Source organism: Cervus canadensis, chromosome 9, assembly GCF_019320065.1.
Source record: "Cervus canadensis isolate Bull #8, Minnesota chromosome 9, ASM1932006v1, whole genome shotgun sequence".
Taxonomy (NCBI): domain Eukaryota; kingdom Metazoa; phylum Chordata; class Mammalia; order Artiodactyla; family Cervidae; genus Cervus; species Cervus canadensis.
Genome location: NC_057394.1, coordinates 76,706,526 through 76,728,661, shown reverse-complemented (window position 1 = coordinate 76,728,661; position 22,136 = coordinate 76,706,526). Strand labels below are relative to the sequence as shown.

Sequence of the window (22,136 nt, the reverse complement as noted above, 5' to 3'; positions counted from 1 at the left end):
AGACAGGGATGGGAAACAGAAGTGTCGTGAAACAGTGCTTTCCCTCACTATGCAAGGTGCCATCACTCTGCTGTTTTTTTCTTCTGTGGTTTTCTATTCTGTTTCATTGCAGACATGCTGTTTGTGACTGAGTGTACTAAATGTTAAACTTTGTCTTCTTTATTGAATTTTAAAGAGCACGTTATACATATTGGGCTTCCCTGATGGCTCAGATGGTAAAGAATCTGCCTGCAATGCAGGAGACCAGGGTTCAATCCCTGGGTTGGGAAGATCTGCTGGAGAAGGGAATGGCTACCCATTCTGTATTCTTGCCTGGAGAGTTCCATGGACAGAGGAGCCTGGCAGTTTACAGCCCATGGGGTCGTAGAGAGTTGGACATGACTCAGTGACTAACACTTTTTTTTTTTTTTAACATATTAAGGACAGAGTGAACACTTGTTATGTAGCAAATTGATTAACTGATCTCACTCATAGTATTTTCAGACAACAATATTTCTGAAAAGACTCAAACTATATTGTAACATAGGTATGATCAAGGATGCCTGTGTAAATGACATCCCACCTATATTCACCTTTGCTGTGTGTTGTAAGTGTAAATGCTCCAAGGTACACACTATTCAGTCAAACACATTTAATTAATGTGAAAGGTTGTGGCTGGGCTTAAAAGTCTTAGTGAATATTCTAACGTATATGATCAAACCTACATTACAGATGGTATTCAGTTTTTTATATAATTTATTTTTATATCATTATAGCATTCCTTCATTATTGCTACTATAAGGCAATAATGGAAACTGGACAAATGAGCTTTTTTTTTTCACAAAGTGTTATATTATGAAAAATTTTCAAATACATATCCAAGGAGAAAGAATATACAATATACACATATAAATGCAATATGCAACACATCACCATCACTCAGTTTGAGCAGTTATCAAGCTATGGTCATGCTTACTTCATGCATACATTTAAGAGACCTTTTTCTCTTAAATATTTTGAGTCAATTATGGACATCATTTCATTGAACTCCATATAATCAGTATACAGTCTAGAAAATATATTTTCTTACCTACCCACAATGCTATTATATTCCTAACAAAGTTAACCATGATTCTTTGTTACCTAGTATCCAAATTCAAATTCATATTCAAAATGTTTTGACATTTTAAAAAAATGACTTCTAACAGTTGGTTTGCTCAAATTGTGCAGAAGATCTGCACATTATGTTTGGTGGTTCTGTCTCCTTTAATCATCCTACTTACTTATGTATGTAGGTGTGTATGTATTTGGCATGCCAGGTCTTAGTTGGGGCATGCAAGATCTAGTTCCCTGACCAGGGATCTAACCCGGACCCTCTGCTTTGGGAGCGTGGAATCTTAGCCACTGGACCACCAGGGAAGGCCCCCTTTCTACCTATTTTTATCGTCATTGACTTGTAGAAATTAACGTACTTTTCTTATAAAATGGACCTAATTCTGGATTGTTTTCTTTGCTTCCTAGGGTGACATTTAACTTGCTTCTATGTCCCCATTATTTCTTATAAATGGTTGTTAGTTCTAGTGTTTTTGAAAACTGGGTGCGCTTGGACATAGGGTGAGAAACATTTCCCTTTTGGCCCCACTGCCAAGGTCATTTCTGTTCCCATGCTAGGAGACTCGGAAGCCCTCTGCCATTCTCAGGAATACATAGCTGACTGTTTTCAGTGCTTGGGGTCAAGAACTCTGACCAATATCCTGCCACAGGGAGGGAATTTTGGGAAAGCTGGTAGAGTCAGTATTCTAAAGTAGTATTTTAAACACCTTAATCGTGATAACATCTCACCAGGAAACAGCTCTTGCATGATTTCCTTATTTGAAAGTTGTGATGTTACAGGATTTCAGGTCATCTCTATAAAATGTGTAGGACCTTCCTTTCTGTTCTGATGGGCCTCATCCTGCTTCCCACCTTAATTATTTTTTCTCAGGGTGAGTACAGTGGTCTTTAATTTGTCCCTCAAACAGCCCCTTTGTAGCCCATCCTATACAACAATATCGATCCAGCTTTTCTCCCAGAAACCTGCTAGCTTCAAGTAAGATCCAGACTCGTTGACTTGTCATCCAAGCTCTTAATTCTGATAATGAGAACTAAAGACCTACTTTTTTATAGGACTTAGGAGTTTAAGGTTTCATATATATGTACTTGTTCAATTATTTTGTTCACACTAAGACTACCGTGGAAGCAGATGGGTTCAGTTCAGTTGTTTAATTATGCCAGGCCTTGTGCTAAGTGCTTGGGATCTTTATGGTCCAGTTCTTGAGGACTTCTCAGTGCCCTGGTAAAGACAGCCTGCCCATGTGTGCTGTGATGGGGACGCATGGTAGGAGGACGAGGTTTGGGGGGACAAAAAGAGACCCTCGGCTGATGTCTCCAGGCGGCTTCCACGCTGTGCCCTCAGCTCGGTTGTGCCTTTCTCGTCTCTGCTCGTTAGAGTCCTACGCGTCCTTTCAGCCTTGGGTCAGATGCCATCTCTTCCACCAAGTCTGGTGAATCAGTGGCTGGGAACAGTTGATGCTTCTGTCTTCCTAGGTCTAGCCCAGAGTTTTGTGAAAGGCGCAATCTCGGGATGTGATTTTTTTAAAAATGTTGGCATGAAGGACGTCCCTGGTGGTCCAGTGGTTAAGACCCCTTGCTCCCAATGCACGAGGCACGGTTTTGATCCCTGCTTGGGGAACTAATCCCATGTGCTATGCAGCTTGGCCTAAAATAAATATTTATTTTTTAATGTTGACATAAGTCCTGAGTTTATAGCGAAGCATAGTCAGGTTTCCTCATGTGTCCACCTCTGGCATAGGGGGTTGCCAGTCTCAGAAGGGTGGACAGGAACCAGAGGAGCAATGGAGGTAGTGCTAAAAGGGTCAGGATTATTTGTCAAGCTTTCTTCTAGAGAAAAGAGAGACCATGGAATCTCACTAATTTGTATTAAGTCAAGGAAAGGCAAGTGTTGATTATTAAGTTGCTGAATTGTGAAAGTTTTGAATCAGTGATGTTTTATGCGTTGTCAGCCTTCCCTGATAGCTCAGTTAGTAAAGAATCTGCCTGCGATGCAGGAGACCTCAGTTCAATTCCTGGGTCAGGAAGATCCGTTGGCGAAGGGATAGGCTACCCACTCCAGTATTCTTAGGCTTCCCTTGTGGCTCAGCTGGTAAAGAATCTGCCTGCAATGTCGGAGACCTGGGTTCGATCTCTGGGTTGGGAAGATCCCCTGGAGGAGGGAACGGCTACCCACTCCAGTATTCTGGCCTGGAGAATTCCATGGACTCTATAGTCCATGGGGTCGCAAAGAGTTGGCTCCACTGAGCGACTTTCACTTTGACTTATGGGTTGTCAGTGCATATTTTTACACAGTCATAGAATACTGGAGCTAGAAAGGACAATGAGGCCTGGCCTTTTTCGGCAGACAGGTGGTTCAGGTTCCTCCCCCTGGGTCACACGGAGCCGTGCTGGGACCCAGACCTTGGAGTCTCCATGCAGTGCTCTTTCTCTGTTGGGCTTACAAAGCATTAAGTTGGAGTTCATAAAGCATGTCAGTTTCGCTGCAGACGAAAGGAATGAAGAATACTTCTGTCAACTGGATTCATTGGTCCTCTTTGCTTTCCTCAGAGATCTGAGTGTGGTCCCCAGGCCAGCAGCATAACCTGGAAGCTGGTTAGAAATGCAGATTACCCAGCCTTACCCCAGAGCCCCTGAATTGGGAGGGGCCAATCCTTCCAGGTGAATCTGTGTGCAGAGTTCTGAGAACCCCTGCATCCCATCGAAAGGTCTTTTTCAGAGTTCACATATAACAGCATAAGGCCTTGTCCAATTTATCACCACTTTTGAATTAAGAAATTTCTAATTAATGAGATTTGACTGCATGAAATGAGCCAGAAGAGGAAGAAAATAGAAAGGAAGAGAAGATGTAAGGAGGAGGAAGAGGGAGAGAAAGGCCAGGAAGCACCCCATAAATGAGAGCAGTTTGTCAGTTCTGTCCAGGAGAAGGAAGTTGAAATTCAGGATTATCCTGTCTTTAGCAGGTTATCCGATCTCCTTTCGATGAGAAAGGACCTTGAAATGTCAGTGTAACCTCATCTTCCTCTGCTCACAGATCTCGGCAAACATTCCTTCAGGCTCTGATGACAGCACTTAGACTTTGAAAATCGGGGGAAAGTCCGTGTAATTGCATCTGAGCAGATGACAGACATTTATAAAGCAGATCACTGAAGTGTTATTGTTGTTTCTCCAAGATAGAACACTGGAAGGCAAAGAGAGAAAGAAAACAGAGTGATGACTTGACGTTAGCTCTTTTTTTTTTTTTTTTGATGCTAGCTCTTTATCTAACTACTTCGCTCTCTCCAGGGTATTCTGTCTTTGGGAGACTAAAGACAAAACTGCATTGAGAGGCCGCAGATTGTAGTAAATACACAATACTGTGCCTTCAAGTTCACTTGCTTCCTCTTAGGATAACAACCAGTTAAAGGTTATGTCATCAGGAAAGAAGAGTCTATACCTTTCTAAGGCGTGTCATTAATCAGATTTCATGTATTTAGATGGGGCCTCAATTCTTGATTACTTTTTGTGTTCCTAGTCTTTCTCGAACTCTCTAATGACTAAAAGATACATTCAAGTTCAAGAAGGCAGATAGCTTGGCAGGAGACCCATGGCTGGAGGTTGTATGAGTCTTTTCTAGAAATTAACCAACTCTATTAATTTATAAGAAACCTCCAAATTACAACTTTTATATTTTATCTGTCATCCTTTGAAGTCCCCAAACTAGCCAGAGGAAAAAACCCTGTGGGCAAAGGGACTTATTTTATTTAGTCTTCATCACAAGCAACTGGTTTGTTTTTAAAAACAAACAAAAAACCCAGGGTGATCCAGGAAGTTCACAAGCTGTCAAGGAGACATGGATTTAGATCCAGAGTCAACCACTCTGTGACTTTGGACATATCACTTAACCTCTCTCAACATACACAGTTCTATCTGTGAAAAGGAGATTGTTTGACCTTCTAGGATTATTTTTGAGGATTAAAGATATTAATTATCCTAGAGCTATCTTATGAAATTGAAACTTGAAGGAGCACAATTTGAGAACTATAGAATTAAGAGCCAAAGAGTGTAAGAGAAGGCAGGAATGTAGTCAACTAAAATGAAAGGAACATTGCACATTATGAAAACTTTATGGAGATTAAGCAGAATTTAACATGTCATTGAATATATTTTTCTTCCAAGGCAAAATTTATTTCTGAATATTTTTGCCTAGTAGTCTTTTCTTGACCTACTTTGAAATATAGAATATTATGGAGGAATCTTCCATCTCCTTAGAAATGTTTTCCTGTTGCTCAAGCTAATTGTTTCATCTTATCCCAATATTTTCCACTTCCTAATAATGCTCATCAGAGGAAAATAATTCATCTAATCATACTTAGAGGGTTTTTTTTCTTTTCATCCTAATTTACTTTCCATGACCTTGAGGGTTTCTGGTCATTTTGAGTATTTGCAGTCCTTTTAAAATGCCATTTCTTAAGCACCCTCATAAATGCATTAGTGGACAATTTATTATTGTTCTATACACAGTATGACATGTTCTCACAGTAGCTGCGTCATCCTTGGTTTGTTATGTTTTATGAAATGTTCCTGTAATCCCAGTAAACAAAATAAGTCTTACAGGAAAGGATGGATTAGGGGGGAAAGTGTGGCCCTAAAGAAGGACCCCGCTCTTGGTTATGAAAGAGGTTTGCCCTCCAAACCTACAAAGTGAACAAGGCAGTGAGAACGAGCAGAAAGAATAACTTGTGTCCAGCTGCAGAGAAATCTGATCAGTTTACTCCTGTGTTGAAAGGTAAGGTTACACAGATCTCTGGAAAGTCAAGTTGTATAAGTGGATCTCCCTTTCCGGGAGGGGTACCTCCTTTGAACAGTTATTACCTACTGTCTCGGGATACTTTTTAAAAAAAAAGAAAAGAAAGCCATTTTTAATTTCAAATGTGCAGAGTGTGATTCCAGTAATGGAAACATCAGAAAAAGCATTGAGTGTTTTGAAAAGCTGGCTCCTTGTTGTCTTTTTTTGTGAGCTGCTGAGAGCCAGCAGAGATGGCCCCTTTGTGTGTCCTGTACTTGTGAAGGAGGTGAAGAATCAGGGTGTGCCATCAGCATTTTGATTCAAGCCCATTACAGGCTGGTTAAAACTCTCATTTTCAGTCGAACTGACAGAGATACAGGCAAGCCATGGAGATGGATCAGGAAAGCAGACCTTGCCACCCCGCAGCCAAGCACTCTAGGTTTCCTTGGACACCCATGAGTGCACAGGACTTTCATCTCTCCACAGCAGTTCCAAACTAGAACATCTGAGTGCCTTTGGGCAGAGAGACAAGACATGGTTCCTCTGTTCACTCACTCAATTTAATTTTCCCTTTGTCCTTTTAGAATGTATTGCAGTCTGACACATTGTGTGTGCCTGTGTTAGTTGTTGTTGTTTAGTTGCTCAGTTGTGTCCAACTCTTTGTGATCCCATGGACTGCAGCACACCAGGCTTCCCTGTCCTTCGACTCCCAGAGCTTGCTCAAACTCATGTCTATTAAGTTGGTGATGCCATCCAACCATCGCATCTTCTGTCGTCCCCTTCTCTTCCTGCCTTCAGTCTTTCCCAGCATCAGGGTCTTTTCCAATCAGTCAGCTCTTTGCATTGGGTGACCAAAGTACTGGAACTTCAGCTTCAGCATCAGTACACATGTGAAATTGCTGATTATATGACCCTGTCTCAGTAATCTGTAAACTCCATGAGGGCAGGACCCATCTGTTTTGTTCACAGCTATCTTCCCAGTGCCTGGAACAGAGCTCGAAACCTCAGCCCTCATTCATTAAATATTGGTCAAAGTGAATGGGTGAATGAATGAATGGATGGATGGATGAACGGTAGGCTATAGTGAGCGATGGTCTTAACATCTCTTAAAATCTAACTGAGAAAACCAGTTGCTTTCCTATAGCATAGATTGCCGCTTCTAGCCTCTGGGGCATTTATATGAGGAAACTCATTATAGCCTTTCCTTTCCTTTCCTGTCATGATAAAAATGTAGCTGAACTATGAGTTGTGGGGGCGTTTGTATGGGTGTTGCCATTTGCAGTTTAATACTTCTTGGAAATGTTGGTAACTCGGGGAAATTGTACTGAAGACCTTAGCCAGCTAAGCGCAAACTAAAAATTAAGGTACTAGTCAATGAAATTGGAGGAAAAAACAGTCACATTCAAAAGATCATCACTTGTAGCTGGAAATAGATCTAATGAAGAGGTAACAAGTAGGCCACAAAGGCCTAAAACATGTTTTACAGAGTAAGGAGTGGACCCTGCTCAGTGTAAGAAATAGATACCCGGTGAAACAGGGAGAGGCACCTCCTGAAACCATCCAGCAGAACCAAACTGAAATGGAATTTAGAATAAATATAATAAAATACCACCCACAAAACCCATTTAAGACAGAAGAAGAATTAGAATGTGTTTAATCCGAGATTAAAATGTAAATGGGAAAATATAAAGAGAAAGCAGATTTCAGAAAGATTCAATAATTTAGAGACCTGATTAATATCTGAAACTCATGCCCTTCTTCTCAACCCCGCCTCAGCTCCCCACCCTAACTGGGTGGACTGTAGGGCAGAGCCCAGACCCAGCCAGTGGAGGAGAGGGTAGTGACCAGACCCTGAAGTGTGGATGAGCTTGCTTGCCTGGTTGGATAGAAAGCAGGGAAAGCAGTGGCGAGGAATAGACTCAGACTGGAGGGTTGTCCTTCAATATCCCACAGAGGACTGGGATTCCAAAATCCATGGATTCTCAGGTCCCTTATATAAAGTGGTGTAGTATTTACATATAACCTACACACATCCTCCTACATACTTGAAACCATCTCTCAATTACTAATAAGACCAAATACAATGCAAATGCTATATAAGTAGTTGTAAATACTGTGTAAATAGTTGCCAGCCCACAGCAAATTTAAGTTTTCCTGGAACTTTTTTTTTTTTTTTTCAATATTTGCCTTTCAGGGTTGGTGGAATCCACAGATGTGGAGCCAGGAGGCAGACTGTAACTGCCTGAGTTTGCAGAGCTGGAGGATGGGGCCCAACTGTGGCTGTTACTGAACTGGTGGTTGGTTTATATGTTTCAGTGAAAAATCCTTTAAAAATCAGACCTATGAATAAATAGATTTAATTCTCAAGAGCAGAATTTACCCCTTAATACACCAAAACCTCTTTCTAGTTTTTTTTCCTTTTGACATCGAAAACTTTTGGAAATTTATATCATTCTTCTTTCCCACCTTCTCAAATACAGGACTAGAAGTTTAACTTATTTTAACCCTTGCAAGGGACTCTGGGTCATCATCACGAACATTAATTGCGACAGACTGAAGGATGGAGCTGTCTTGCCCCCAAGCCTGCGGGAATGTCGTATTCTGTGACCCTGTACCAAACAGCTTCAAGTATCTGTGTTGTTGTTGTTTTTTTTTTAATTGGAGGATAATTGCTTTATAGTGTTGTGTTTGTTTCTGCTGCACAACAACATGAACCAGCAGTGAAAGTGAAAGCCACTCAGTCGTGTCTGACTCTGTGACCCCCATGGACTATAGAGTCCATGGAATTCTCCAGGCCATAATACTAGAGTGGGTAGCCTCTCCCTTCTCCAGGGGATCTTCCCAGCCCAGGGATCGAACCCAGGTCTCCCGCATTGCAGGCAGATTCTTTACCCGCTGAGCCACAAGGGAGGCCCATGAACCAGCTGTATGTATACACATATCCCCTCCCTCTTGAGCCTCCCTCCCACCCCACCGCATCTCACCTCTCTTTCTTCACAGAGCTGAGCTCCCTGTGCTTTATAGCACGTTCCCACTGGCTAGCTCTTTTACACACGAGTGTGTATTTGTCAGTGCTCCTCTCAGTTCGTCCCACCCTCTCCTTACCCCACGGTGTCCAAAAGTCCATTCTCTTCGTCTGAATCTCTATTCCTGCCTTGCATGTAGGTTCACCAGTATCATTTTTCTAGATTCCATATATATGTGGAGGCAGCTGCATTTTTAAGTTCCGGTGGTTTTTGAGTTTTTTGCCTTCTTTTTCTTTTTTTCTTGTTAGTATTTCTACCTGTAGATTTTGTACCTTTCCCTTGTACTTTTCTGTTTCCCAACTATTGTGAACTTAGAAACTAGACCATTGATTTTAACTGTGTGTAGATTAAGAGCGAGTCAGTGCTGAGGGAGGTTGTAATGATTTTTTTCCCAATGGTCCTGGTCTCATGTTTAGTATGAACTGTGTAACTCAGTTTCGACTGTCAGGAACATGTAGTTTCTGCTTCTCAGCTGTGTTGTTACCAAATAACTGAGTTGCTGAGAGGTGCCCTGAAAATTATCTTAACAAAAACCTAGAATCACTTATGAATTAATTATGATAGGATGCAGAGTAAAAAGGGCCTCCTGGTGGCTGAGGGTAGAGAATTTGCCTGCAGTGCAGGTTCGATCCCTGGGTCAGGAAGATGCCCTGGAGGAGGGCACAGCAACCCACTTCCCTGAAGAATCTCATTTACAGAGGAGCATGGCAGGCTACAGTCTGTGGGGTTGCAAAAGAATCAGACACAACTGACTGACTGAGCACGCACTGGGAGGGGTTACTAAAAGGTGTGAGTGGATCTAAATCAAGGACACCTGACACGTACCTCAGTACCTCTCCCTACATCTCCGTCTGCCCAGCTGATCTGTTTGCGGCCAGAACAGCGGGCACCTCTCCTTGAATCACTTTCAGCTCTGGCACAGAGCACTGCTGGGCTAGAATAGTTCCAGCCCGTTAAGTCTGTACACAGACTTTTGTAGTCACAGGATGTCTGGCTTTGAAGGACAGGCGGATACCGTTTTTTATGATAGCAATGAATTGGTTCTTTGGCCTTTTTTAAATGCACAAGTTGTCTGGGAGACATTCTGGTATCTGCATTTCAGCCCTTCTGGTTCAAAATGCAGCTTTGCAGGAGGACTGCCAGAGGTCACTGTTAAGAAAATCCTCTCACTATAGTCAGGACTCTCAGGCCCCTAGAGTCTTATAATGATGGATCTGGCCTTGCAGTTGCGTATTCCATCAAGCTGATTATTGCTGTCTTCTATAAAAAGGTTAAAGTTCTGTGGACAACTAAAGGGAATAAAGAGTCCTCCACTTTGAGTTTTTCGGTTTCTATTTGACTCAGTCCTATGGCACAATGCCATTGATACTTTAAAACAGGGGTCCCCAACCTCTGGGACCTAATGCCTGATGATCTGAGGTGGAGCTGATGTAATGGTAATAGACAAAGTGCACAATAAATGAAATGCATTTGAATCATCCCAGAACCACCCCGCCATCACCCCCTGGTCCATGAAAAAATTGTCTTCCACCCAACCGGCCCCTGGTGCCAGAAAGGTTGGGGACCACTGCGTTAGAATGAAATCTCATGGAGATCCCTTGTCCTTCTGTGCTTTGGGCCTGGGAGTCCTCCTACTTCCACCAAGTTCTTGCGCTTGGAGTAGGAGGTAACACAGTAGAGGAATAGCCCGGCCTTCATTTGTATCACTTGATCTTTGAATGTGCTCTTTAGAATTAGTAGCACCTTCTAATGATCTTCTAGGAGTGCCATTTAATAATGACTCTTCATTGCAAATACTTCACACTATTCCTTTAAAGACTCTGGCCCCTGATTCTTCTCATAGAGTTCCCTCCTTATGAATCACTTCAAGACATACAGAAATAAAGTAAGGTGTCATTTGAGTTATTTAAGGAAATTTATTAAGTATTATCTGTGCAAAGAACTCTGTTAGATCTGGGAGGCTACAACCCTGTTAGGAGTATATGGTTCAGTTACAGAGCCAACCCTCAGCAAAACCATGTGACCAGTTGGTAATGCTTTCCCTTGTCAACTATCTCTGGAGCCTTCCTTAAGTCATGTGGGAATGTCCAAGGCCAGAGAGCGAGAGTTAAATGTTTAAACCTTGTTATACACACCACTGAGGATTGGCCTGGTGGAACAAGTTTTATGGAGATGCGAGTAGGTGTGGTTCTGAGAGGCCAGGAGGACGAGATGAGCAGAGAAGAGCAGAAAGCGGCAGCCAGAGAGAAAAAGCAGGAAAGCTCAGATGAGAACAGGGTGCTCCTGGGCCAGCCGGGGCGTCACCACAACTTGGGACAGCCAGAACCACACCCTACCTTTGAGGCTTACTGATGAGAATTGAGAGCCGATGAAAATGTTGAGTGAAGTAAGTCAGAAAGGGACAAACAAATGTCATATGTATGGAATCTAGGAGGATGGTACTGATGAGCCTCTTTGCAGGGCAGCAGTGGAGATGCAGACAGAGAACAGGTGTGTGGACACAGTGGGGGAAGGAGAGGGCGGGCGAATTGAGAGAATAGCCTGGAAGCAGATACATTACCATATGTAAAATAGATAGCCAGTGGGAATTTGTTGTGTGACCACAGGGAGCTTGAACCTATGCTCTGTGATAACCTAGAGGAGTGGGAGGTGGGAAGGAGGTTCAAGAGGGAGGGGACCTATGTAAAACTGTGGCTGATTCATGTCGATATGTGACAGAAACCAACACAATATTGTAAAGCAGTTATCCTACAATAAAATATTTTAAAAATGTGTTACAGTTTAACTGAAGGAAGATGGGTTTGGTATGTGAAATGAATGAAACTAACCTGCAATGGGGCTGCTGTAATAATCTAACTGTAGGTTTCCAAGGGCCTAGACTAGGATAGAGCTAGTGAGAATAGAGAGAATAGAATCATATACAACAGATTTATTTTTATAACTTGAGAGGCCATATTCTTAAAGTTTAATGGAGGTTGAGATATGTGAAGATCTTCCAGATATAAGGGAGCCTCCAGATGTATGGAAGATTACATGAATTATAGAGGAAGAGACATTAGAAAAGATGACAGAATCTGCATGATGTGAAAACATATTGGTAATTCTATGAAATTAGTGAAATTTTTGCCTGGCTTCCTGAATTTGGCTTGAGTTAAAAAGAAGATAGGGCTTCCCTTGTGGCTCAGCTGGTAAAGAATCCGCCTGCAATATACGAGACCTGGGTTCTATCCCTGGGTTGGGAAGATCCCCTGGAGAAGGGAAATACCCACTACAGTATTCTGGCCTGCATAGTCCATGAGGTCGCAAAGAGTCAGACACAACTGAGTGACTTTCACAAAAAGAAGATAAGAGAGGCCTTGAATTTATTTGTAGTGTTGAGAAGCATGTTTCAGGTTTCACGGGGAACTTTTTCCCTCCCTTATTATCAATGACATCCCACCATTTTCTTAAAAACCAAACCAATGTCCAAACTGGAATCAGCTTTTCTTTCTTTACTCCCTTCCTTAATCTCTGTATCCAGTCACCCCAAACTATGGAGTCTTCCCTTTTAAATGTTTACTTTATCATCGTCCTGTCCTCAGCATTCCTAATGCCTTTCTCCTAAGCCCACCTACTCTCATATTTCTTTCCTTGAATATTGATAACTGACCATCTTATAGGTACTCAGGTGGAAGGGGCTATTAGTGCATGTTAGAACTGAACAAAGGATAGTCTGAAGTAGCATGCTAAAGTCGCTTTAGTAATGTCCAACTCTGCAACCGTATGAACCAAAGCCCACCAGGCCCCTTTGTCAGTGGGATTTTCCAGGCAAGAATACTGAAGTGCATTGCCATTTCCTACTCCAGGGAGATCCTCCCAACCCAGGGATCGAACCTGTGTCTCTTGTGCCCTGCATTGGCAGGAGGATTCTTTACCACTGGTGCCACCTGGGAAGCCCCACTCAAAAGTGGAGAGGCATAAAATTTTCATTTGTGAATATATTTTTTTCTTAGACTAGTTAAAACAGTGGTCCAGCTGTTGCATCCTGAAGGAGGCCACTCACTGGCGACTCTGATAATGGGCCTCTGTTCAAAATCTCAGCCAAGCAGGTAATCTGTGCATTTTAGAAGGGATGAGAAGGGACAGCCCAACTTGAACCAAAGGATGGTGAGAGGGAGAAGCCACACCTTGGATGGCATAGAGGGGGGCACTCCTGAGCCTTTTATCTTTCAAGAGGGACAACCCCTTTGGGAGCAAGAGCTAGCTGGGCTTCTGAAAATTGACTCTTGGAAACTTCCAGAAGGGATGACCTCAGAGTCTTTTCTGTTATTAGCATGGAGCACAAAAGACAGCTCCTGGTCATTAGGGAAACCAGGTTAAGAAAATCCCTTGTTTTCCACTGTGTGTTTTCTTAGACCATTTTCCTGGAACATAAAAAAAAAGCTAAAAACATCCTAAATGTTTTAGGATTTATCAGCTGTATTATGTCCTTGCAACACGATTTACCTAAGTATAGTAACCAGTAGTATTTTGATGTATTCAAATATGACATAATGCACACTTGTGTCATCAAAATAATTAAATTGTGACACTGTTATAATATTGCCTACAGCGTTCTTCATGTGATTCATATCTTTATATTATTGATGATTTATTTTCAGTCGGTCAGAATATCCATTCTATTTTTCAGCTTCTCCAGTTGGCAACGGTTATATCAAGCCTCCAGTTCCACCTGTTTCTGGTACACAAAAGGAGAAAGGGCCCCCAACCATGTTACCCGTCAATGTGGACCCAGACAGCAAACCTGGGGAATATGTCCTCAAGAGTTTATTTGTCAACTTCACCACCCAGGCTGAGCGCAAGATTCGCATCATTATGGCAGAACCCCTGGTGAGTAAACACAGAAGGCTTGTGTCTTTTTCAGTCCTTCTTGATGCTGAGTATAGATTTTACAGCTCTAGGAAGGGATGAAGGATGGATGGCTTTTCCCCTAGTTTGTTTTTTTGACATCGTGTGTGTGTGTGTACTCAGTCATATTCAACTCTTTGCGACCCCATGGACTGTAACCTGCCAAGTTCCTCTTTCCATGGGATTTTTCAGGCAAGAATGTTGGAGAGGGTTACCATTCCTTCTGCCAGGGGTTCTTCCTGACCCAGGGATTGAACCTGTGTCTCCTGTATCAGTAGGCGGATTCTTTAACCACTGCACCACTTGGGAAGCCCTTTTTGATACCATAGGTAATTTTTCAGTCAGTTCAGTTCAGTTCAGTTGGTCAGTCATATGCAACTATTTGCGACCCCATGGACTGCAGCACACCAGGCCTCTCTGTCCAACACCAACTCCCAGAGTTTACTCAAACTCATGTCCATTGAGTCAGTGATGCCATCCAACCACCTCATCCTCTGTTGTCCCCTTCTCCTCCTGCCTTCAATCTTTCCCAGCATCAGGGTCTTTTCAAATGAGTCAGTTCTTTCCATCAGGTGGCCAAAGTGTTAGAGTTCAGCTTCAGCATTAGTCCTTCCAATGAATATCAGGACTGATTCCCTTTAGGATGAACTGGTTGGATCTCCTTGCAGTCCAAGGGACTCTCAAGAGTCTTCTCCAACACCACAGTTCAAAAGCATCGATTCTTCAGCACTCAGCTTTCTTTATAGTCCGACTCTCACATCCATACATGACTTCTGAAAAAACCATAGCTTTGACTAGATGGACCTTTGTCAGCAAAGTAATATCGCTGCTTTTTAATATGTTGTCTAGGTTGGTCATAACTTTTCTTCCAAGGAGCAAACGTCTTTTAATTTCATGGCTGCAATCACCATCTGCAGTAATTTTGGAGCCCCCCAAAATAAAGTCTGTCACTGATTCCACTGTTTCCCCATCTATTTGCCATGAAGTGATGGGACCAGATGCCATGATCTTAGTTTTCTGAATGTTGAATTTTAAGCCAACTTTTTCACTCTCCTCTTTCACTTCCATCAAGAGGCTCTTTAGTTCTTCTTTGCTTTCTGCCATAAGGATGGTGTCATCTGCATATCTGAGGTTATTAATATTTCTCCTGACAATCTTGATTCCAGCTTGTGCTTCCTCTAGCCCAGCTTTTCTCATGATGTACTCTGCATATAAGTTAAATAAGCAGGGTGACAGTATATAACCTTGACATACTCCTTTCCCTATTTGGAACCAGTCCATTGTTCCATGTCCAGTTTTAACTGTTGCTTCCTGACCTGCAGACAGACTTCTCAAGAGGCAAGTCAGGTGGTCTGGTATCCCCATTTCTTTAAGAATTTTCCAGAGTTTGTTGTGGTCCACACAGTCAAAGGCTTTGGCATAGTCAATAAAGCAGAAGTAGATGTTTTTCTGGAATTCTCTTGCTTTTTTGATGATCCAGTGGATGTTGGCAATTTGATCTCTGGTTCCTCTGCCTTTTCTAAATCCAGCTTGAACATCTGGAAGTTCATGGTTCACGTGTTGTTGAAGCCTGGCTTGGAGAATTTTGAGCATTACTTTACTAGCATGTAAGATGAGTGCAATTGTACGGTAGTTTGAGCATTCTTTGGCATTGCCTTTCTTAGGGATTGGAATGAAAACTGACCTTTTCCAGTCCAGTAGCCACTGCTGAGTTTGCCAACTTTGCTGGCATATAAAGTGCAGCACTTTCACAACATCATCTTTTAGGAATTGAAATAGCTCCAACTGGAATTCCATCACCTCCACTAGCTTTGTTCGAAGTGATGCTTCCTAAAGCTCACTTGATTTCACATTCCAGGATGTCTGGCTCCAGGCGGATGATCACATCATCGTGATTATCTGGGTCGTGAAGATCTTTTTTGTATAATTCTGTGTATTCTTGCCACCTCGTCTTGATATCTTATGCTTCTGTTAGGTCCATATCATTTCTGTCCTTTATCGAGCCCATCTTTGCATAAAATGTTTCCTTGGTTTCTCTAATTTTCTTGAAGAGATCTCTAGACTTTCACATTCTGTTGTTTTCCCCTATTTCTTTGCATTGATCCCTGAGGAAGGCTTTCTTATCTCTCCTTGCTGTTCTTTGGAACTCTGCACTCAAATGGGAATATCTTTCCTTTTCTCCTTTGCCTTTCACTTCTCTTCTATTCACAGCTATTTGTAAGGCCTCATTGGACAACCATCTTGCCTTTTTGCATTTCTTCTCCTTGGGGATGGTCTTGATCCCTTCCTCCTGTACAATGTCATGAACCTCTGTCCCTAGTTTTAAAAGATAATATTTACGTTTCCTGATTTAAGAACATAATTGAGGATCAAGGACCTTAAAATAATTAGCAGATAGAATTCAGCAGTACACTTCACCACTGGGTTTAGGACAGATAAGCTTAATTTAACATTAAGAAGTATTAAAATTGTAGAAAAGTTGTGTTCATAGTCTCTGCTGTGTCTGGGTATTTTAGTCAAAATCTTTTGTCCTGTCTTTAAAATAAAAGACAAAAAAAAAAAAATCTTCAGGGGGTTGCCTGAGCTCCTACCTAGTCTGAGAACAAATAGACAGATGGTCTCCGTCACATAGTATCCAAGGAAGTTTTTTGAGTCAGTTACAAGTACCATTCTGTTACCTGAAAATGGAAGCCGGGAAATTGTTGATTCAGTTACCTACAGTCCCTTTCTTAGATGAATAATGCCCTTCAAGTCAGTAGTCAGTATCTTCTTTGCAAATGATTCTGCTGCAAAATAAGGCTTGTGCTTCAGCCTTATGTTAATTACTTTAACAAGAGCTCTAAAGACAGAGTGCTAAATCTCAAAAGGATAATGGAAAGGAAGAAAGTCCAGTTGGAAGATTCAGATTACTTGTCTCCTGACCTTGGCGGGCCACTCACAATAAGAGAAAGGAAAGGAGTTCAGAGTGACGCAGCTCTGTCTGTGAAGCTGGCTTTGTACCTCCTGTGAAGAGACTGACTGGGCCAGGAGAAGAGGTCTGAGGCTGGCTTGAAGGCATCATAGCTTAAAACAATTAAATGTAACTTTGAGCCCATAGCCTGTGCGTGCTCAGTCGCTTCAGTTGTGTCTGACTCTTTGCAACCCTGTGGACTGTAGGAGCCCATAGCCTAAGTCTCTTGAAAACTACGTAACTTATGATACTCAGCATCATCTGTTCAAAATGATCTTTATTAGGGACTTCCCTGGCAGTCCAGTGGTGAAGACTCTGAGCTTCCAATGCAGGGGAGGGGTGGGTTCAATCTCTGGTCAAGAAACTTAGATCATACATGCCTTGTGAGGCACCTAAAAAATAAAAACAAAAATTCTTACCAAATAATAATAATAGTAACCTTTATAAGAATCACAATTTAACATTTGGGACTCAAATTCAAGGATATTGAAATGTTTTGAATGTTTGTAACCCAAACATTGCAAACTTTGCCTTTAAATGTTTTTATTAGATCAATGAATTCCAACTTCCTATTAAGGAAAATGTTTTCTTGTAAATCAATTATAATAAATGAAACCTAGTATGAAGCTTAGTACTCTAGCTTTTTCCCATTCACCTGTGTGTTTGTGTTTCTAGTGCTTTTACTACTAATAATGGGTGATATTTCTGGAGCACTTAACTATGTGCCAAGTACTGTGCTTAACATACTATATATCCTTTAATCTTCACAGTGACCTTAGGTAGAGAGTATTTATGTACCTGTTTATAGATGGGGAAAGCTGGCACAGAGAGGCAAAAGTGATCATCCAAGGTCACACAGTTTTTATTTGAATTCAAGCTGGGTCTCTTCAGAGCCCACCTCAGAACCATTCTACACTCTGCCAGTCTTTGCATGGGCATCTTCATAGGAAGATACCTTCTATGGTATCTTTACTTAAGAGACTTAAGTAAAGTATTACTTAAAGCAACAGAGGGCTTTCCTATAAATGGGGTCCAAAGATTCACGTACCTTCATTCCCATTGCTCAAAACAGTGCTGATCCCTGGAAGCCTCTGAGCTCCTTGGGAGGTGTGGGGGGAGCCAGGCCACCTCCCCAAGATGGGGGGTGGGGAGCTACCTGGGCTCCAAAGATCCCAGAAGAGTTAAGGAGAGAGTGGAAAGGCACAAGGAAGAATCCTTTCACTCATTGACAGTGGAAACATGCCAAAACACATCAGGGCTCTCTGAACTTGTGTATCATGGTAGATTTTTTCAAGAAACTAGTAAGTTATACCTTCCTAAGTGGCACTAGTGGTAAAGTACCTGCCTGCTAATGCAGGAGACATAAGAGACCTGGGTTCGATCCCTGGGTTGGAGTAGGAAATGGCACCCACTCCTGTATTCTTGCTTGGAGAATCCCATGGACAGAGGAGGCTGGCGGGTACAGTCCATGGGGTCGCAAAGAGCCAGACACGACTGAAACGACTTAGCGTGAGGCACAAGGACGTTGTACGGTAGTTGAATAGAGGCGCTTAGAAGGCTGGATTGTGAACATCCCTGATTCTAAAATAATAGTTTAGGTACTGTTGGTTAAGGATTCAGGACGTAAATTAGATTGGGTTTAACTTTTTCATCTTTAGTTTACTTCGTTTGGAATGTGTTTGCATAACATTTTTCTTCTTGGAGTAAACATTATGTCTGAGAAACTAACATGTTCCACAGCGTTCTTTTAATTAGAGGTAGACATTTCTGTTCCTTTCTCTGAGACAACTTAAAGGTCCCCAAACAAGAAAAATGAAAAAAAAAAGTGTACGCTGTCTTCATCAGCAAATCTTCATTGTGTGCCCAGGGTGAAAGAGTTTACCAGATGCTGATGGTCAAGTAAATGGACATTGTGTTTTTAGCTAAAAAAGGGTATTCAATCAATTTTCAGTATTGTTGCTTTTTATAAAACAAGACTATTCCTCTTGTATTTTTTGGCAGAGGTGTAAGCTTCTGTGCCATTTCCTTCTCTTGTCTGTTGAAAAGTGCTTAGTAATTTTTGCCCTTGAATTTGTTTACTTATTGGACAATAAATGTGAGTAGATGCTGTGGCTTGTACCTGAGTCTAATGTAAATGTGTGTTTGGCATTTTGTTCTAGAGCCCTAGCAAGAAGAGGTGTTAATTTTGATATATGTGTAATATGTTTAAAGTCAGTTCTGAATAAATGTCCCCTAGTATCCTGGTGGCTCAGAGGTTAAAGCATCTGCCTGCAATGCGGGAGACCCAGGTTCGATCCCTGGGTCAGGAAGATCCTCTGGAGAAGGAAATGGCAACCCACTCCAGTATTCTTGCTTGGAAAATCCCATGGATGGAGAAGCCTGGTAGGCTACCAGTCCACGGGGTCGCAAAGAGTCGGACACGACTGAGCGACTTCACTTTCACTTTCACTTTCAGTATTTCTCTTACAGAAATTGATTTTATTTAGAAAGTTGTTGAAAAGCCTGGATTCATATGGATTGTATCATATCACAAAGTTGTATTGTCTTATCTCTAATATAATTAAAACTTGTATGGGAGTAGCAAAAATAATTTTTAAAAATTTGGAAGTATTGATTTATTGTTTATGGGGCTACTCAGGAATCTGTATTTCTCAGTTTCCTTTTTGAAAGAAACCTTCAGTTTCTTTTAAACCACATCAGTTACACTGTGTGAGATCAGTTATATACAATGTTAAATTAAAGTTGTACTTATGAGTTACTGATGTCCAGATAGCTAACTTAAATGGGGGGAAAAGGACGGGAAACAAAGATGTTCTACCAAGATAAAATATTAGATTTTTTTCTTGTTAAAGATGTTTCACCAGTTTAGCAATATTGTTCTTCATACCTAAAATTCATATTCATTAATATTTATGGATAAGTCAATAATTTTACTCAGTTTCTGTTGCTTTATGAGGTCATTTGATAGTATTTGCTCCTGGCTGGTCTCACTATTATTTTACTTTTCCCAAGCAGTGTTTTAAACAAGGTCAATTGGGTCATCTGTAACTTTTTTATACTTTTATCTCAAAACAGAGAAACAGATGCTATCCCTCTTGCCTCCTGCTCCTTTCCTCTGGTTTAAAATTTATTTTTCCCAAAGTGTATCTTTTTATAGTTATTCAAGTTATAATCAGTGGGGGGTAAATCACTTGGTTTAGTTTATCTCAGATGCTCGGATTTTCCCCTGAATTATCAGTGATATTTCAGCTGAGAATAGAATTCTAGTTTCACATTTATTCTCCTTCGAGACTTTTGCCGATAAGTTTCACCATGTTGCCTCTAGCACTGCTGTTGAACCGTCTGGTTGATTTGCTATTTGTTTGTGGATTATTTACTTTTTTCTCTGTCTGTTTTTATGGGTTTTTTTTGTTTTTTTTTTTGCTTTGTCTATAGCTTTCTGCAGTTTCACCACACTCTGTTGAGATGTGGATTTATTTCTATTTTCCTGTTTGAGAATCTGATGCTTCTTAAATTGAAGGTTCATGTTTTTCATCAGTTTTAAAAATTTTTAGCTATTAATTATTTGAAGATTACCACTTCTCCACTCTTCCTCTTTTTTCTGGCATTCATATTAGATACACATTGCTTTATTACCTGTCTTTTTACCATTCTTTAATTATTTCTACCCCTCTATCTTGCTGCTGTATTCTGAGTCAATTCTTCAGGTCTAATCTTCAATTTATTAATCCTGTCTTGGGCTATAGGGCTTCCCTGGTGGTCCAGTGGTAAAAAATCCACCTGTTAATGCAGGAGACACAGGTTCAATCCCTGGGTCGAGAAGATACTCTGGAGAAGGAAATGGTAATCCACTCCAATATTCTTGCTTGAGAAATTTCATGGACAGAGGAGCCTGATGGGCTACAGTCCATAGGGTCACCAAAGAGTTAGACATGACTTGGCAGCTAAACCATGACAACTCTTGGGCAGTGTCTAATCTGCTGTATAATGTGTCCAATGAGAGTTATAATTTTGGTGATATAGTGTTTTCTTTCTAGAAGTATGTTTTAAAATCTATTTAGGTGAGGATTTTGTTAATTTGAGGGATTTCTTATGTTTAGAACTTCTATTTTGTGTCTTTGATCACCTTAAACATGCATTTTTGTTTGTGTCCTCTCTTAGATTAGCCCCAGAATCTTCACTGTCTTGGGCCAAATATTATATTAATTTCTTGGTTTGGGAATTTCTGCACCTGGAAGGTGATACAAATATAAGCTCCAAACTCTTACAAGACTTTAGACTGTGGTTTAAAATTCTTGGGGAGGATTGTGTTGTTTTTACCTAGAACTGAGGCAAGGGCCATTGGAATATCTTTTCATCTTCTTGTGCCGGGACATAGATTTGTCGCTCATCCACTGTTTAGGACCACACTTTATGTGGGCATCTTATCTCCAGTGCCCCACCTCTCAAGGTTCACAGCTTTGTTTCCTGTCCCCAAGTGGACAGCAACAGAAAGCCTCCAGCCTAATGAGACCAGTAGCTCTCCCCCTGTGTATCCACTGCATCACCTCCTATCTTTCTGCTTTTCATTTCCCTTTTCCTTTCTTGTGAATTCATTTCTTCACTTAAAAAAGTCCTATATTCCACTCACCATTTTCAAGTGTTTATAGCCTGTGAACTTTTGTATTATCTTGGTCTATTATCCTGCCAGAGCCCTCTACGGAATTCTTGGTTTGCTTTCATGCAGATAAGGACAGGGTGGGTCTTTGCATTGTGAGGTTCCTGTACAAGCAGATATTCCCATGGCAAGATGGGGTGACCCCAAGATGAATAAAAGGAAGAGTGAGGGGATTGTCTAGTCAAAGCTATGGTTTTTCCAGTGGTCATGTATGATTGTGAGAGTTGGACCATAAAGAAAACTGAGCATCGAAAAATTGATGCTTTTGAACTGTGGTGTTGGGGAAGACTCTTGAGAGTCCCTTGGACTGCAAGGAGATCCAACCAGTCCATCCTAAAGGAAATCAGTCCTGAATATTCATTGGAAGGACTGATGCTGAAGCTGAAACTCCAGTTCTTTGGCCACCTGATGTGAAGAACTGACTCATTGGAAAAAAGCCTGATGCTGGGAAAGATAGAAGGCAGGAGGAGAAGGGGACGACAGAGGATGAGATGGTTGGATGTCATCACCAACTCGAAGGACATGAATTTGAGCAAGCTCCGGGAGTTGGTGATGGACAGGGAAGCCTGGCGTGCTTCAGTCCATAAGGTCACAAAGAGTTGGACACAGCTGAGCGACTTCACTTTCACTTTTCACTTTTATGCATTGGAGGAGGAAATGGCAACCCACTCCAGTGTTCTTGCCTGGAGAATCCCAGGGACAGGGGAGCCTGGTGGGCTGCCATCTATGAAGTTGCACAGAGTCAGACACGACTGAAGC

General features: G+C 41.5%; 1 protein-coding gene across 6 annotated transcripts in view; it reads left to right on the top strand.

Annotated features, from left to right (window-relative positions):
* FRY (FRY microtubule binding protein) overlaps window positions 1-22,136 on the top strand; it is a 424,070-nt gene that overhangs the window by 209,854 nt on the left and 192,080 nt on the right. For all 6 annotated transcript variants that reach the window (XM_043477466.1, XM_043477462.1, XM_043477461.1 and 3 more), the window contains one exon: window positions 13,553-13,752. In XM_043477466.1, coding sequence (XP_043333401.1) covers window positions 13,633-13,752 — 120 coding nt within the window. In that variant the 5' untranslated portion in view covers window positions 13,553-13,632. The remainder of the gene's footprint in view (window positions 1-13,552; window positions 13,753-22,136) is intronic.